The following is a 19188-nucleotide window of genomic DNA, read 5'->3' as shown; positions in this document are numbered from 1 at the left end:
TATGGTCATATAGGTTATCAATGAGTGGGAAGTTAAAAGATAAAATGTTATAGTAATTCGGGATGCTCTTCCATGTGGAACAAACTTATCATAATCAAATGAGATCTATTTTTTTTCGAACTATTGTGATATAAGATTCATAAGATTAATTGGGAGTTTACACCAGTCTGCACCCTCCATGGATGATGCAGTTGTTTCCTCTCTGATTCTTTATTCTTCTTTTATGTTATGTAGTAATCGTAAAACTAATGGAAAAAACAACATATCAAATATGGGCTTAAAATGATACTTCACGGTAAGTACCATTGTACCTAATCACACAGAAAAAAGAGTGAGTTCATGGAAGGAAGTCCAACCTTCTCACTACTCTCCTTTGCACTAAATGAATGGAGGTAGAAATACCATTATAACAACATTCACCACATGAACACTAGCAACTATTCTAAGCTTTCATCAATGAAGAAAATAGAGGGAACGAGCGATATAGGAAGAACAAAGCTAATTCATCAAAGTAGTCAATATCGCCCCGAAGAAACATGAAACAAGGAATAAATAGTAAGAATTTACTAATAGAGGGCCCAAAGAAGGTTGAAGAAAAGTGGAAACACTTCAAAAAGAAGAAAGCGATAACACTCTGAATATAAGTAGATATATCATAAAATAGTCAAAGGGAAAAAGAGAATAACACATCCAATGCCAATATTTATAGAATATAATCTCATCAAGGAAAGAAGACGGAGAGGCGAAAATTCAACGATCCAAAAACTATTGAAACAGAGGGTCACATATTAACTAATAAATAAATATCATATCATTAGAGATGACATCATTGAAATAATAATGAGACTTACGGTTCCGAAGAAACAATTATACCATGCATAGTAATAGGCCATCATCCCACGCGCTATAAATGATCGATGACAAACATCGTAGGTTGAAATTCCCATAGAGTCCCATCACTTCCTAAAAATAAAATAAATGAATATCAAATATTGAAAACAATAAGACAATTTAATGATGGATGAAACATCCACTGAGACCACCATAATGATGGACCAGAATTACAAGCTACATTTCGGCTTCGTCGAACCAAGCTTAGGACGCTACTCTGAGTGGATTGATAAATATAATAACGATGATCCAATATAAATGAATATGGACCCATAATGAGTAATATGGTTCACTTCGAGCCACAACTTAAGTATGGTTAGAAGTATGAAAAAAATAAAGCATGTTGAGGAGAGGGTTATGAGACACCAAAAACATGTTAAATTTTCCCTAAAAAAATACCTAATTAGGACAAGTGATTGAACAAGGATCGTCAAATATCAAAATAAATGACATTCTGACATCTTCCTTACCGAATAAGGTTATAGATCCTGAAATACTAAAAAAATCCACTTATAAGGGGACAAATGTCAAAATCAAGGTACACATACAACCTAAAATATTCCTTTCTGCCTCAAATTGTCACTGATTTGGACATCAAAATATTTGCAAGTACTATCCCCCAATGTCGGACAAGACTTCAACCACCCGCCAAACTATTAGAACTCACCATCTCATCAATACAATCAAATTCGACATAAACTATTTCATATTCGAATCGAATCACATAAAATTAAAAAATGTTATTGTCTTTGATAACTTGGTATTAGACTATTTACATATACTATATTGTTAAGATAGTTGCATTATGATTAGTTTAAGAAGAAATTACAACTATGTTGTTCATAGCATAGTTGATTTTTCTAAATCTACCATAATTAGATTTTGGACGGTGGACTATATATACATTCTAGATCGTTTATATAATTGTATTATGATTACTGTTAGAAGAAATGACAACTCTGTTGTTCATAACATAATTGATTTCTCTAAACTTATTAGAATTATTTTTTGCACCATAGACTATTTATATATTCTAGATCATTTAAATAATTGCGCTATGATTATTGTTAGAAGCAATGACAACTCTGATGTTCATAACATGATTGATTTTTTTAAATTTATTAGAATTAGATTTTGGGCGGTAAACTATTTATATATTTTAAATCGTTTAGATAATTAAATTATGATTAGTGCTAGAAGAAATGACAATTCTATTGCTCGTGAAAATTCAAAGGTAGGGAATCCAATTCCTCTATTAAGTAAGGAGTTTTCTCAAGTTATATGATTTTTTTTGTTCTTATAAAAATATAATATAAGGTTAATGTAAGATGTTTAATAGAGGAACACACAAGATGAAACTTGATTCCTAGCACCATATAGATCATATCATATTCTATGCAACTCTTAAAAAATAACCTATCAAACCCCCACCAAACCCCCTTATTACGGCAGAAAAATGAATATAAAATGATGTCTTCTTTATGCTCAAGAGCAAAGTTATAGTTAAAAAAATATCATATTACTCTATTTATGAATTTATAAATTTATAAATTTATAAATTTAAGGTAATACATTAACAATAGTGTAAAGCCATTTTAAACAAAAACATAAAATTTTATAATCAATTTTAATAGTACATGCTGGTTTTAGAAAATAATAGTATAACATGATATGATAGGGAAATCTAATCTAGTCTAAAATGTAAGACAATGTATATAATTAAATGTTAATATTTTTTTATTGCATTAGAAAAGTAAGGACTAAAGAAGAATGCGATGGTGTATAAGTAAAGTAGAGGAGTGTGATAGCAAATCCTAGAAATGTAAAAACAACTGGGTCGGGCTTTTGCACCAGAATATCAAGGCCCAAGGCCCAAATGTTCAAAACTAGTTTCACACTCGACAATGCCCTAACACTTGTTCAACAATTTTCTTCTCATTGCTGTGAAAATGAAGCTAACAGAGTCATCGGAGGTAAAAATGCATGCTTTTTTGAGCTTAATCGAACTTTTTTTACTGCTTTTTTCATGATTATTACATTAACAAGTTGATTTTGTGCGATTTTTCCAACTTTTTAGAACAATGCTGATGCTGGAAATGATTTTCCCCTTAAATCCGATGATCATGATTCAGTTCCAGTTGAGGTTCAGGGTCATGTAAAAGAACTTCATCATGCTGGCACTGCGGTTTGTTTCTTTGTGTTTTGTTTATTTTTGTGTGTATAAGCTTCAATTTATTTTTTTAAGGGTTCAAAATTTGTAATGTTTTTTTTCCTATTGATTGTTGTGCATGTAGGGTTCTTTGAAGGAAAGTGAGATTCAAGATGAAAAAACTTTGGGTTTGAGTTCAGATAATGGAGGAGAATTAGTTGAGGTAAAACAACTGTGGTAATGCTTTTGTTTGATTTTTTATTTTTTCATTTCTAAGTCCTCTTATGTGTATGTTTCTTGGTTGTATAGTCACTGTTATTGTTATAATGATGATACTGCTTTGATGCTTTTCTTGTCAGCTGATTACTGTATTTTAAGAATAAGTTATGTGTTATTTGGTAATCTAGGTAAAATATAAGGCCCCTCATTTTATGTTTAATTCTAAAACCATTTATATGCTAGAAAAGAAATAGTTACCAGATGTACATAATTGGGTTTTATTCTGCTAGTTTCAATTTAATTGAAGTTGTATCCCTTTCATGGCTACTATTGGTAACTGTTGTGACCTGCATTCATTTCAATTTTGTGTAAATTGGAATAGCAGAGGAATACTAGTATATTATTGTTTGTGGTCTGGCTCAGAAATCTTGATTCTCACAAATTGTTTTGAAACAAACAATGTTAGTATTGTTACTAATTTAGTATTATGTTGGACCACCTTATTACTCCACTTCTTAACTCAAATCCCTTGATTCTCACATATGCTTTACTTCTGATTAGTAATTAATTTCAATGTAGGTAACTCCCGAATCTGTGGTTTCTGATACTAAATGGGTTTCCAATGGTGGATTATCTTCAACGACTTCAGAATGGCCTTCCTTCAACTCTAATCCATATTCTTACCCTTATTCTCCCGTGGGGAACGAAGAAGCAATTGTTGCAGTTTTGCATTTACAGCACAATGCAATTGATGTTTGCCAAAAGTTCTTAGCACCTGAGGATGATTCTGACAGTGATGAGGATGTAGTTAAAGACGAGGATGAGGATGAAAGTGAAGATGAGTTGGTAGAAAATTGTGATGAGGAATCTGAACATTACAAGTTCTTTGAAAAGGTGTTTGCGGAAGATGTTGGCTTGAAGAAATATTACGAGGACAATTGTAAAAAAGGAGATTTTTATTGTTTGGTTTGTGGCGGTATTAAGAAGAAAATGTGGAAGAGGTTTAAGGACTGTGTTGCACTGATTCAGCATTCAACTACTGTACTAAGGACGAAAAGGAAGCGAGCTCACCGGGCTTATGCACAAGTTGTCTGTAAAGTTGTCGGTTGGGACATGAATCAGATATCAGCAATTATGTTGAAGGATTTGGATTCCTCCTTAGCAGCTTCAAAGAAGCTTTTGGTGAACAATTATAATTGATCAATTTATAATTTCTATTACAAGTTTATAAAATATCTTGATTATTGCTTATGAGGTTTTGTTGATTTTCACAGGCTGAACCTGAAAAACCAGTTGCTGTGAGTGGTGTTGATGATCAAAATGTAAGCATCATAACTGAGAAGAATAATCATAATTGATATATCTATTTTGAAGTCTATAAATACCCCATTATTGCTTATTAGCCGGGGTTGATTTTTACAGGTTGAACCTGAAAAACCTGCTGCTGTGAATGGTGCTGATGATCAAAATGTAAGTATGAGGATGAGATAGGATAGTTGTATGTCACATGTAATTTGGTTTTAGACAAGTTACTTTAAATATATGCTGCTTACTATAAGTTGTTTTTGCAGGGTAAAGTTGTTAATTCTGTGGATGACAATTAGGATGTTCTTAATGAAAAGTGAAGTCAAAATGAATAGGATTAAGTATGGTTTGTAGAGAGACCATTACTGTTCTTCACAAAATTGGGGAGCTTGTTTGTCTAGGGAATTCCCCTTGCACCAACCAAGGGATGATTTTGTAAATACCTGCATCTGAAACTGCATGAATCTCAAAATACGATGGTTAAATTGCAAGTGGTTATTCTCATTTCCCCATGTTCCTTCTATAATTTTGTTTGTCTGGTATAAGTACTGTTTTATCATTCTCATAGTGAAATTAAGTGCTTTTATTGCCAGAAGATTTGAAGTGCTTCCACATGCTGTCCCAATAATTTATTGTTCTGAGTTCTGACTGCTTGATTACGTCCAGTATTTAAAGTCTTTTATCCTGCTTATCCATAGATGCTGAATTCTTAGATTCAACCATTAGTTCCAGCCTCGGTTAAATCTCGGATACACTGAAAAGAAATACAACGGTAGACTGTTTATGGCAGAATTAATCAATGTTACTTGATCGATAAATTTCTCTCCCTCCAGCTAGATAATTTTCTTTCCATTGATTCCATTAATCGGTTTTCAGGTCAAGCATCCCCACATGTTAGTCCAAAAATTTGAAGATTTGCCCCTACATGTTGTTAGCCCAAAAATTTGAAGATTTGCCCCTACATGTTGTTAGCCCAAAAATTTGAAGAGGATAGATTCAGCATGGCAAAATAGAAAACTTGAGGCAGGAAATCAGGAAGTTATCCTCTCGATTAACACCTACACCATCCGGTCACAACTTTTACATTTTTTTTATATATTTGATCATTAATAAGAAAAAAAGTCAAACTTATTTATAAGAGTGACTAAAGAGTATATCATCTTACTTTTGAGAAAGTTCACTATTATTATTAAGGTTTTTTTCGACTTCATTCTCCACCATAATTGTATCATCGGCAAATGGTAAAATTTCAACCGTTACTAACCTTGAATCCATTGAACTCCCTTGTTCCCTTTTAATTATCATTTTTTATATTTTACATATGTCAAAGAAAGCTAATCAATATTTTATTTTTCAAATAATAATTTCATGTTATTTTCTCTCTCTCTCTCTAACAATAATTTTGACAAAAATATAATTAATACTATCTTAGATTTTATCAATGACAATTAAAAAAAAAAAATCAAGAAAATGACACTTATACAAGAACGGATAGAGTATTAATTAGAAGTAGGGGTGTTCATGGGTGATGATCGACCCACGAATCTGCCGACCAAAACCAAACTTATCAGAACCCATTCATTTATGGGTATACCTATCTCAATAACAATCTGTATAATTTTGGTTTGAGTATCAGGTTTGAGTTTTGCAACCCAATTTTGGTTCGAGTATCAGGTTTGAGTTTTGCAACCCGCGAACCAGTTGACTCAACCCATTAATGTGATTTTAGTAATTTATTATTATTTTAAATAAAAATATATAATTAATAACTCACTAATAACCATAATTTTTTTTAAAAAATTATTCTTCACCAATAATAATATTAGATCAATAAATTTACGTAATTATAACATTAAATGTTATTTCTTATTTTCTTTTGTATAATTTCTCACTTATGTATTTTATAAAAATAACGTGTCTTGTTGAATTTTATACTATTATAAAGTGTTATGTCGTGTAAATAAATTTTATTAGATATTATATGATGTGTTTAATTGAATTTGAGTGTTATAAATGAGTATGATTGTATTGAGTTGTGTTACATTTTTTTTAAAAAAAAATCATAAAAAAAATATTTTTTATTTGAAACCCAACCCGCGAATCCAACATAACCCATTAATGAATGGATCGATTCAAATTGATTTTGACATTGAAATTATGGATTAGACGACGACTCCAATCCATTAAAGTTTGACACGAATTAAATCAAACGCAGTCCAATCCAACCCGCATATACCCCTAATTAGAAGTTATAATTGAAAAAAAAAATTAATTGTATTAAAAATTGAAATGAGATATTGAAACTGTTTTCTTTAAATAAACAATTCAATAATTTCAGCATAGAGAGAATTATATGATTAAAAAAAAATTAAAAAATTATAATTGGTCTTATTTAATATTCTTAAAGAAATAAAAATATCGTATTCAATTAATTGTTCTTCTTAGAAACTTTTTTTATTTATGAAAGTAAGAGTTTCTTGAAAAATAAAAGTTTTATTACTTTAAAGGGATTTTAAATAAGATAGTGGACCTGTATGTTTTGATTTTAAAAAAGTTAATTTTTTTTTTAAAAAAATATTTTAAAAAATGTGTTTTTAAATATTATAAGTTTTTTTTAAATTTGTTTTTCTAATATTTTTTTTTAAATTGAAAAATAAATTTTGATATTTTTTTTTTGAATTTCGAATTATATACCAAAATAATCATATTTTTAATTTATTTATCAAACTAACCATGTTCGTAAGAGCATGCACCATTATAATTGACTCATACGTGTAAAATATAAGAGCATGCACCACTGTAATTGGTGCAAACATGTAAAACGTAGGAGCATATACAACTGCTTATGATTATATTTGAGGTGCTCTAGGAGATTAAAGTCTAGGACCCATATGTTCCCAACCTCTCATTCTCACCTCTACTTATGATAATAAATATTATTAAATATACAACACCTCATTAAAATTCTTAATATATATGACACTTGAGTGCATTATTTATTGATCTGACTTGTTTATTTATTATTTAATTTAATTTATTATTATTATTTTTTAATTCACATAGATTTTTTATTTTTATTTTTTATTTTTGTTACTTAAATACATTTTTAGTCTCTGTCTTTTGATTTTTTTTTAAACTTTCAATGTCGACTTTTTCTTAAAATAACCAATACTTTCAATTAAAATATCAAAATAACCAAAATTTCAAAAAATATATCAAAATAACCATATTTTTTAACTGATGCCCAGTTGAATTGACGCATCCAATTAAGATCCAAAGGAGGCGTCCAGAGTGCAGGGGCATGCATGCAAAATCAATGCATGTAAGCGCCACATGCATTGACGCATGCATGCCTTGGTGGCACATGCATTGGCGCATGCATACACTACATAATGTATATGTCAAATGCATGTGACACACGCACCTTTCATTTTTTTTTAAAAATTTATAATTAATTAAAAAAAATACTTAAAATAAAAATTATATTTATATTATAATGAAAAATTACATAGAATTACAAGAAATTCAATGACCCGCTCGATTGAAACGCTCCTGTTCCACATCCAGGTGCGTTAGTCTATCTTCGAGGTCTCCCACGATTTTCCTGAGGTGTTTGGGGTCTTTGAGTTCTGACATGATCCAATGGTGGCTGGTTTGAAGGTCCGGTGGAAGGTCCAACGATATTTGATAGATATGTCATCATTTGTCCCCAATAGCCCGGGGGGGGGGAGGTCGTCAATGACGCTTCCGTAATTGAGTTCGGTGCCCATGTTGTCGTAGTTGGGTCGTTGTGGTTGGGTGAATTGTGGACGATATGGTTGCCCAAATTGGGACATTGAATCGATTTGGAAACGAATCAATGGTTCCTGGGGTGTACTATAGTGAAACAATGGTTAGGTGTTGTGGCGATGAGATGTTTGGGTGGTCATTGGTGGGGGCTACGATAGCATGAGTCGTATGAATCATCTAGGATATAGACTGTTGTGTTGACTACATATGATTGTTGGTGGTTAGGGTTTGATTCTTGGTTTTGAGTTTTTGTGTGTGGCATGAATGAGTTGTGAGGTTGCGTGTTTGGTTGTTGGATGTATATGGTAGGGTGATGGTGTGAGGTTGGTCGTTGGGTTTAAGTGGGTTGACATTGTTCTTGGACGGGGATTTGTTGTTGGGCGTATGATGATGAATCTACTTGGCGTGGATCAATCACATACCTTGGCTTAGACACAAATTGTAGTGTTGTAACCGACCTAAACCATACCATATACTGTTGAGTTGGTCTAGCACCATGTACGACTGGTTCGTTTAAGATATGTTATCGTTGATTCCTCTAATGACGACACATATCTTTTGTGAAGTCTCTCCAGTCGGAATAATTCCATTGGACATCGACTCTTCATTGATGCCAATCTCCCAAACACATCAGAGGTTCTGGAATTTGTTGCCGCATCCTCGAATATATGGTTCTATCAAAGGATCGTGGGGTGCATATTCATGTACACGACATCGAAATTATTTTGGGTCCTAATAAAACATAAGTAAGAAATAAAGTAAGAAGAAGTAATAAACAATAGAAATATAAGTAAGAAATAAGTACAAAATAAGTAAGAAGAAGTAATAACATACAAATGTCACGATATTATCGATTATTCCTCAATGTTCATCACCCATAGTCAATAGAGACATAATGCTGCAGAGGTTGAATGTTGCAGAGGTTGAGTGTTGTAGAGGTTGATTGTTAGTGTTGCAGATGTTCAGTGTTGTGAGTTGCTGCCCTATTTATAGGTGAGATAATGTTGCAACATGTGAATAGTTATGCATCATGTGAAGCATGGGATAGGCCGCATGCATGTGAGGATAGGCGTAGGCACCTATGCAAGTGGTGCATGCTCTGTTTAAGACATTCATGGTCATATGCGCCAAGGTTAGTGGCGCATGCATGCTTTTTTATGCATGCAAGGAAGAGGCGTCAAGGCAAGTGGCGCATGTCTTGCTTTATGCGCCATTGAAAAGGGCGTCTGCCTTGGATTATTAGGGCAGATGCATCTTCTTTGCAGGCGCATGCTTCTAGTGTTGGATTATTAGGGCATAGATTCTTTGCAGACACATGTTTTGTATTGTCTTGTCTCTGCATGGGTTATTTGCATTGCATTGTCTTGTCTTTACAGATTAATTGCTTGATCATTACATACACCTCCTCCCCTATTTAACTACATGTGAATAACAAATAAATGAATTCACAATCAAACACTAAACTTACATTTAAAAAAAGTCTTCCTCACCACATTACATGATCAGTGGCCATACCGTTGGTTAAATATTTGAGCATTAATTATTCGGTTTTTGTTTTCGCAACACAGAAGTAACTCAGTTTACAATAAATCAACGATCAAAATTTTCACATTTGAAACAAAGAATAGAAAAGAAATTGCAGTATAGTCAGGTGGGCCAAATCATCTATAAAAATCCGATGTGGTTTGCAGACAACCAAGTAAAGTTTTATCAGTTGAAGATTCGAGATGATGACGATGTTCATCATATGTTTGTCAGTCATGAACAATCTGGGTACAATGAAATAGAGTTATATATATTACCACAACAACAACAAGTGTCTTAGTTCATTGATCTGTCACAAGTGTTTTGTGAAACTGATGACGAGGAACAAGTTAAAGTCAATGTTGTTGATGAGGAAATAGAAGAAGCCGAGTTATTGGTTGATTCAATGGTGAATGATGAAGAAGAAAAGGAGTCATTACCAGCTAGTCATGTATATTGTCCTCCTCAACACATGGCAAGCTTGAATTTGGGTGTTGATGAACCTTCATAAGATATATTTTACAATCCTTATGTGAAAATTCAAGGATCATTTAAAGAATGAGACACATTTCGCACAAAAGAAGACTGTGTAAAAGCCATTAAAAGTACCACATGGAACTATCAACTGATTACAGAGTTGGTCGAACTAATGCAATGAGGTATAAGATTTATTATCGAGCTGCCTTTTCCGTTTGTCAGCTTCTCATCAAAAGAGGAATGGTTCTTGGGATATTGGATCCATGGTCCCAATTCACACATGCATGCTCACGAACCCAATGCAAGACCACCGTAAACTTAGCTCTCAATTAATATGCGATGAAATTTTGCCTGTCATTAGCGACAATCCGTCGTTAAAGGTGAGTACAATAATCTTGCATATTGTAACACAATACAAGTATACTTTATCATACAGGAAGGCTTGGATAGCTAGGACAAAGGCGGTTAAAAATTGTATGGAAATTGGGAGGAGTCTTACAAACAACTTCCAAAATACTTGGTGGCTCTTAAACAGTATGTTCCAAGGACTATTGTCAAGTTGGAAATGTTGGCGGCGTATACCCCAGACGGGACTTGTGCTATTAGAAATGGAATATTCCACCGTCTCTTCTGGGCATATCAACCATGCATCAAAAGTTTTTCTTTCTGTAAACCTATTATACAAATTAATGGTACATGGTTGTACGAGAAATATAAAGGAACACTACTGATGGCAGTGACACAAGATGGCAACAACAACACTTTTCCAATCGCCTTTTCCCTAATTGAAGGGGAGACTGCTGAGGGATGGAGTTTTTTCTTAAAAAATATCCAATTGCATGTTGCTCCTTAACCTAACTTATGTTTGATCTCTGACCGACACCCTTCAATAGTGAGTGCCTACAAAAACATTGATAATGGTTGGCATGATCCTCCTCGATGCATGTCTACTGCATTAGACATATCGCTCAAAATTTTATGCGAGAGATCAAAGACAAAATGTTACAGAAGAAGGTTGTCAATGCAGGTTATGCATTAACAGAACCTTCTTTCAAACACTACCGCGAAGACATCAGATTGTCTAACACAGATGTAGTACGATGGATCGACCGTATTCCATTGGAGAAGTGGACTAGGGCATACGACAATGGTCAACATTGGGGCCACATGACAGTAAATCTTGTGGAATCAATGAACTCTCTCTTCAAAGGCATCCGGAACCTACCTATAACTGCTTTAGTGTAAGCAACATATTTCAGGCTAGGGGCGTTGTTTGAGACCAGACGTTCCAAATGGAGTTTAATGTTACAATCTGGGGAGTTGTTCAGTGATGATTCAATGAAATTCATTAGACACGAAGTCGCCAAAGCTAACACACACGTGGTCACGGTGTTTGACCGTACTAAAGGTTGGTACAGTGTTGCTGAGTCCATGAATCACAATGAAGGCGTGCCGATGGGACAATACATAGTGGAACTAGATAGAGGTTGGTGCGATTGCGGAAAGTTCCAAGCCTTTCGTATGCCTTGCTCCCATGTCATTGCGGCATGTTCAAAGGTTCAAAGGGATCCATCTTACTTACTATCCGATATTTACAAAGTCATAAGCCTATCCAATGTTTACAAAATTAGCTTTTCAGTTGTTGCAAAACAGGATTACTAGCCTGAATATCAAGGGGACATTCTCTGGCACAATGAAGTAATGCGAAGAAAGAAAAAGGGTCGCCCAAACAGCACCCGTATTCAAATCGAAATGGATACGGCGAACAAAATTGTTCGATTATGTAGTTCATGTCGCCAGCCCGATCATAATCGTATTAATTGTCCCAGTGTTGGAACAAGCAGAACACGATAATTTTACATGTACCTCTTTTGCTTTATATTAAAAACAATATTTATTTCATATGATAACTTTGTGAGGAAATACCATCACAGACAAATACAACACATTCAACACACAAGCAACACATAAACAACAACACAACAGACTACAACAAATAAAATACCATTACTATAACTAAGCGATTACAACCATTAAAACAATTTTGAACATATTATACATCATCTTATGAACGTCTCTGTCAGTCTTAATATCCACCCATACACGCACTTCTCCATTTTGGTTGAACATGGACTCAAGCCATTGAATTCTTCTAATCCTTTCACCATCTGCAATTTCTCCATCTAACCAACAGTTCAACGTCCGATTAAGACGTTCAAACTATTCTATATTCCAAAGTCGAATCTTTATAGGAGACTGCACTGCTGAAAAGATTAAATCGACATTGCTCTTGTGAATGTATTCAGATATGGTTAAAGAACAAAAAATTGAAGGAGATTGAAGTAAAATGAAAGAAAATGTGGTTGAAGGGTAAGAAGTTGTCTGCAAAAATATGAGAGATGCGTATGTTATTTATAGATGAACCATGAAATGCATGCGTCAATGCCCTAGGTGCCACACACACATGGCAATGCATGTGCCAAAGGCATGGGTGCACACACTAAACCACACATGCATGCGCCAAGAAGCATGGCGCCTAAGTGCAATGCCATTGGGAGAATGCACCATCTCCAATGACGCCTCCTTTGGATCTTAATTGGATGCGTCAGTTCAATTGACGCATCAGTTAAAAAAGGTGGTTATTTTGATATATTTTTTAAATTTTGATTATTTTGGTATTTTAGTTGAAAATATTGGTTATTTTAAAAAAAAAATCTTCAATGTCCTTTGAATTTTTTTAATTTTTAATCCTTTATATTTCATTTTTTATGATTTTTTTTATTCTTCTCCAGTTTTGTGTAGGTGACAACTCTTTTGGTGATGTGGCTAGATATGACATTGTCTATGTGCCGCCACATCAAACGTTTCCGCTATGTCACATTTTTTAAAATATTTTTTTAATTATATTATTTAATTATTATATTGTAGAATTTTCATTAGCTAATTAATGAATACCACATGTCAGTTAATTAATAGTTAGTTTTGGCAAAATAATAACTTGAGAATTGCTGGGTTATATGATGTAGAGTCACCAAGAAAATAAACCATAACAAGTGTTAATAGTGCAAAGTATTCACAATAGCAACTATTGTTTTTTTTCCAACTTCAACGTGAAACGTATTAACAGTGCAAATGGTAAATATAGGGGTGGCAAAACGGACACGACCCGTTGGGAATGCCCGTTTTACCTGCACTTTAGTACAGTGCAGGCCAAGGATTTAGGCCCTCACCCTCTAATGTGTTCGCCCCGCCCCGCCCCATTTTTTCGCGGGCACGTGTATTTACATATTTTTTTTCTTCATTTTTAGCCTTAAAGAGTGTAGTGCTCCGCCTCGCCCTCACTTTTTTTGCAGGGCGGGCCTAAGTTTTAGGCCCACATCCTCAACGATGATCCCCCCGCCCCGTTTGCCACCCCTAGATAAATATCATGAGTAGTTAGAGATGGTAGGCATGTCTCTAACAAAGATACATTTAGATTCTCACCATAGTTTAAGTTATGGAAAGGAAAAAAATATGTGGTCTTACACTTGTATAGGAATACTTCATGGTTGGTGCTACATTATTGATCTTCGAGAAATTAGAGACTTCTAGAGGATATCCCTCTATTGAAGGCTTTGAAGGTTCCATTATCAAACTCATAATTTCATGAAACTAGAGTTTTTTTAATTGTTTTTGTTAATTGTGAGTGATTTTTCAATGTGATTTTCAATTTCGGAGAGTGGTTTATGAGTGTTTAGCCTTTTTTTTTAATTTTAATTTTTAAATTTTTTAAATTTATATTTTGTGAGTGATGAATTTCCTCTCACACTCAACATTCTTCACACCTTTTCCCCTTCTTCTTACTCAAGAGAATTCACCCTACCTAACCCTAATAACCTCCATGAAAAACTCTACTTGAGACGTTGCTGAGAGTGACATGTGTTGGTTATTCGTGTATTATTTTTGGTTGGATGACGATTCTTTCCACGAAACAACCTTCTTCCAAGTTGGAAAGACTAGATTAACCGGGTTGCATTCAAGCTACTGACTTGATCGTTTTGTTGATGAAAGTGACAACAATATAACATATATAGTGTAGAATCTGAGATCTGAACTTTTATCATCAGATTGTTCTTGGTACCATGTGTCACTATTTGTAAGAAAATCATTATGCCAATTAGTAAATATTGGAGAATCTTTGATATTCTGTAAAAATATTTGCTTGAATGGATGCAGTGGTTTTCAGTTACTTTAACAACTTATTTATCATGAAAACAGAAAAAATATAATTTACACTCTCCAATTTGAGCGAATTTTCATTTACCCAGTTGTGATAAAAAAAATTATTTTAAAAATAAAAATAAAAAAATAAAATCCATGTGAATTTTAAAAAAATAAATTAAATGACACATATACAAGTCATGTCAACAAATAGTGCATCTAGAGACTATAGACATATAATCTTCATATTATAAGAGAAAATAAAAAAATATTATTTTACAGAAGTGTAAATCAAATGTAGTTAATATTCTAGGGTGTGTTGTATATTTAACCCTTAAAGATTTAAATCTCTATCCAATCAAATACTATTTTTTTACACTATCTCTAATTATATTTAAAAAATAAATAATATATTTGATTAATATAATAGATTGGATAAATTAGTTATTTATTGAATATAAAAAATAATGTTTTTTATAAATAAATTTAGAAAAAATAATAATTTACATTTTTATACGGATAAAACATGTTTTTCTTATCAAAGTAAGACAGAGTTCGAGCATTAGATGTGCATCTTGAACAAGTCTCCCATAATCGCAAGATGTGAACACAAGTTTTTAGACACAATCATAAAAAAAGTAAAATTTAGAATTAATTTATTTAACTATTTTTTGAAATAATTAAAAGAATAAAATGTAAAGTGTACTAAGAGATTTATAATTGATATTATAATCATACAAGAATAACCGCGCGTCTTATTATTGTAATAAAAGAAGAATTTAATAGAGAAAAAAGAATATATACTGACAATGTAAAATAATTTGTTTTACCGTAAACCAATCAACAAAATGCATTATGTCAAATCATATTTATATTTTAAAATTATGTTAATAAAATGATAGATTAATGAATTTCTATTAAATGACAGTGTAAAACTAGTTTGGAATACAAGACTTTGATTATAAATTTTAAACACGCCTATCACCCTTAATTTTTTAAAGCATGGTGACCTCTTTTAAAATATTATTTTTTTGATAATTGATTGTTGAAAAAGAAATACAAGTGTCAGTAGTGTGGGAAAGTCCCATATTGATTAGGAATGTGGAGACTTGAACATTTATAAGTGGGAGAATCCACACACCTATCACCTTAAGGTTTTGGGTGAGTATGCGGTGTGTCTCTCACAAATGTGTCAATAACGGTACAAACGTATGTGGATAAAAGAGTTTCCACTTGAGGGGGAGTGCTGAAAAACAATTACAAGTGTGAGTAGTGTGGGAAGTCCCACATTGGTTAGGAATGTGGAGACTTGAGCATTTATAAGTGGGAGAACCCACACATTTATCACCTTAAGGTTTTGAGTAAGTATGTGATGTGTCTCTCACAAAGGTGTGTTGCTCTTAAAGAAATATAAAATGTTCCCTCGTGTTTGATCCCCCTGATTGACCCCAACATTGACAAAGGTGTCAATTGGGTTAGTCCAACCAACCCGCTTTGCCTTAGTAGATCAACATGTATAATTGAATTAGAGTGGGATGACTTGATTACTTTATAGACTACAAAAATGAGCTAAGTCCGGTTCTTAATGGGTCATTGTTGTCTGATGGGTCAAACGGATCTATATTTCAATATTATGATTTTAATTTAAAAAGAGAGATGCAAAGGACAATAAAACTATATACCACATAAATTATAATACATAAATTAAATCACATGTATAAACTTAATCAATCGATGTTTAAAATACTCATCAAATCAACATCCATAACAAATGAATACCACAAAAAAAACATCTATGTAAAAGTAGAAAGTATTTGTCATATAGTATAATTTTAGAGACAATAAAATACATTTATATACAAAATAATGACTCATCTAACAATTCAAAGTAGACACCAAAATAAATTATAAAGTAGACAATATTTTGGCCTACGTCCTTTGAACACTTGACGAGTCAAACAATTGTATCATATCCACTTCTACTATATTTATGCAATTCATAATACATTTATAAGTCAATAACTAAAAAGCAAATACAAATTAAAAATAAAACGTATGGACTATTAATTACAATTTACAGCTTACTTGAAGGTCAAATTATTTTAAAATAATGCAACCAATTACGCGTACAAATTAAAGCTTGCACAATTATTGGAAGTCCTTAATAATTCAAATGCTTGATAGAAGCTTTAAAAAGCACTGCAGTGAAAAACAACTTATTGGATAAGTTGTTTTGGAAATAAGCTGTTTTTGCAATTCTGTTTTTTTCTGTTATTCTTGGGCCTGTTTGTGGTTCCAATTTGTACCCTATAAATAGACATTGTATGTCATAGTTGAAAGGAAAATGCCATATGATTCAATTCTCTCAATCTTTCTCTATTTCTCTATCTCACTCTATTCATATTATCATCTTCATCTTTCCCAAACACACTGTTTTTCACCACTCCATTTCTGGTTTTTTCCAACATTTGGTATCAGAGCTTGGTTCTGATCCAATTCCGCTGCAATCATGTCCGTTTCAAACGATAAAATACCTACCAATCTTCCAATCCTTGACTCGAAAAACTACGACAAATGGGCGAAGCAAATGAAGGTTTTGTTCGGCTATCAAGACGTTCTTGAGGTGATCAAAGATGGTGTTACGTCTCTCGTCGAAGGAGCTACGGATGCTCAAAAGGCTACGTTCAAAGAAGAGAAGAAGAAGGATTACAAAGCGCTGTTCTTGATCCATTCTTGTGTCGATGGTGACAACTTTGAAAAAGTAGGCAATTGCGATTCCGCAAAGCAAGCGTGGGAGATTCTTGAGAAGGCTTATGCAGGGGCTGCCAAAGCCAAAATGGTGAGGTTACAAACTCACAAGCGACAGTTCGAGTTAATGCAAATGGAGGACAAGGAGTCGATAAACGATTATGTGACGCGTATTACGCGTGTGGTGAATCAAATCAAGTCGTGCGGGGAAACTACGGTAGAGCAGAATGTTGTGTCGAAGATCTTGCGTTCTTTAACGCCAAGATTCGACAACATTGTCGTTGCGCTTGAAGAATTGAAGGATTTATCGTCGTTGTCGTAGGAGGAGCTTCAAAGCTCACTAGAAGCTCATGAACAACGAATGGATGAGAGGGGAAACGATAAAGCGAAGTCGGAAATAGCATTGCAAGCGCGACTTCATGAGAAGAGTAAACGATCAGAGAGGAAAGGGCATCCGAGAGGGAAGTCCAATTTCCAGAATTTTGGTGGTAGAGATTCAAAAAATTCAAAGGGGAAAAAAGGTGAGGGAAGCTCCAAGGAGGGTGATCAAGGAACCCATAAGTCATTCGACAAAAGTAACGTGAAGTGTTACAATTGTCAAAAGCTTGGGCATTTCGCAAAGTATTGCCACGTGAAACAAAGAGAAAATCGCGCGGATGAGGCGAAGTTTGCTAGGGAAGAAGCGAATGATGATAATACGCTTCTTGTGATGATCACGGAAGAGAATTATGGCATGAGAGAAGGGCTGGACAGCAGTGGCAGCAGTGCAGACAATTCTGCAGAAACGCGTTAGGAGAAAAACGCAATGGTAACGGTTCGAGATGGAATTCAAAGTAGCGATGAGTGGTACTTGGATTCTGGTTGTTCGACTCATATGAAGGGAAGAAAGGATTGGTTTGTCAAGATCAATCAAGCCACGAAGAATAAAGTGAGATTTGCCGATGATACGATGTTATCTGCTGATGGCGTTGGAGATGTCTTGATCGTGAAGAAAGATGGTGGTCGTTCATTGATCAAGGATGTGCTGTACATTCCAGGAATAAAATGTAATCTTTTGAGCATTGGCCAACTACTTGAGAAAGATTACATTATTCGCATGGAAAACAAGGTATTGCGCGTTTTGGACCGAAAGGGAGTTTTGGTACTTAAAGCACCGATGGCTGCCAATCGAACTTTCAAGATAGCATTGAAAGTAATGGAGCATCGATGTTTAGCTACAGCGGCAAGTCATGAGGAGTGGTTGTGGTATTACCGTCTTGGTCATCTCAATTTTCGAGACCTCGATGCGTTGCATAGACATGGTATGGTGACCGGGCTGCCAAGAATCGTGGTTCCAGCTGAGTTATGTGTTGAATGTGTTCAAGTTAAGCAACACAAGAGTGTTTTCAGCAAGGATACAGGTCATAGGACCAAGCATCTTCTTGAGGTGGTGTATTCGGACGTGTGTGTGTGGGCCGATGCAAGTCAATTCGTATGGAGGTAACCGATACTTTGTCACGTTTATTGATGACTTCAGTAGGAAGTTGTGGATTTACTAATCAAGAGGAAGGATGAGGTGTTTGATATGTTCAAACGATTTAAATCCATGGTTGAGCGACAAAGTAGTCACAAACTCAAAATTCTCAAAATCGATGGAGGAGGAGAATTTACTTCGAGGGAATTTGGGAGTTATTGTGACGAAGAGGGTATTGTGCGTGAGGTTGTACCACCCTATACGCCTCAGCAAAATGGTGTTGCCTGTAACACCCCAAATAAAGTAAAAGAATTATTTAATTAAGTTGATAATATTATTTTATTAATTTAATTAAATAAAATGGAATTATTGGATTATTATTATTATTAATTGGAATAATAATTATTGGAAAATATATAAGTTGGGATAAGAG

At 33.8% G+C, this 19188-nt stretch overlaps 2 protein-coding genes across 2 annotated transcripts; both read left to right on the top strand.

Annotated features, from left to right (window-relative positions):
* The first annotated feature begins 2725 nt into the window (after positions 1 to 2725).
* Positions 2726 to 5068, top strand: LOC127086207 (uncharacterized). Its single transcript, XM_051026926.1, has 7 exons — positions 2726 to 2864; positions 2969 to 3076; positions 3186 to 3263; positions 3839 to 4441; positions 4534 to 4581; positions 4682 to 4729; positions 4831 to 5068. The coding sequence occupies exons 1-7, from the start codon at positions 2841 to 2843 to the stop codon at positions 4861 to 4863; spliced, it is 942 nt and encodes a 313-aa protein (XP_050882883.1). The 5' UTR covers positions 2726 to 2840; the 3' UTR covers positions 4864 to 5068.
* Positions 5069 to 18107: 13039 nt separating this feature from the next.
* LOC127081939 (uncharacterized) lies at positions 18108 to 18785 on the top strand. The gene has a single exon (XM_051022166.1). The coding sequence runs from the start codon at positions 18108 to 18110 to the stop codon at positions 18783 to 18785; it is 678 nt and encodes a 225-aa protein (XP_050878123.1).
* Positions 18786 to 19188: the final 403 nt, after the last annotated feature.

This window comes from Lathyrus oleraceus, chromosome 5, assembly GCF_024323335.1.
Source record: "Lathyrus oleraceus cultivar Zhongwan6 chromosome 5, CAAS_Psat_ZW6_1.0, whole genome shotgun sequence".
Taxonomy (NCBI): domain Eukaryota; kingdom Viridiplantae; phylum Streptophyta; class Magnoliopsida; order Fabales; family Fabaceae; genus Lathyrus; species Lathyrus oleraceus.
This window is presented reverse-complemented; position numbering and strand designations above follow the sequence as displayed.

Coding starts and splice junctions, on each gene's coding strand:
- LOC127086207 (XM_051026926.1), top strand. CDS start 2,841: ATGAAGCTAACAGAGTCATCGGAG. Junction 3,264..3,838: donor ATGGAGGAGAATTAGTTGAG/GTAAAACAACTG, acceptor ATTTCAATGTAG/GTAACTCCCGAATCTGTGGT. Junction 4,730..4,830: donor ATGGTGCTGATGATCAAAAT/GTAAGTATGAGG, acceptor TTGTTTTTGCAG/GGTAAAGTTGTTAATTCTGT.
- LOC127081939 (XM_051022166.1), top strand. CDS start 18,108: ATGGTAACGGTTCGAGATGGAATTCAAAGTAGCGATGAGTGGTACTTG.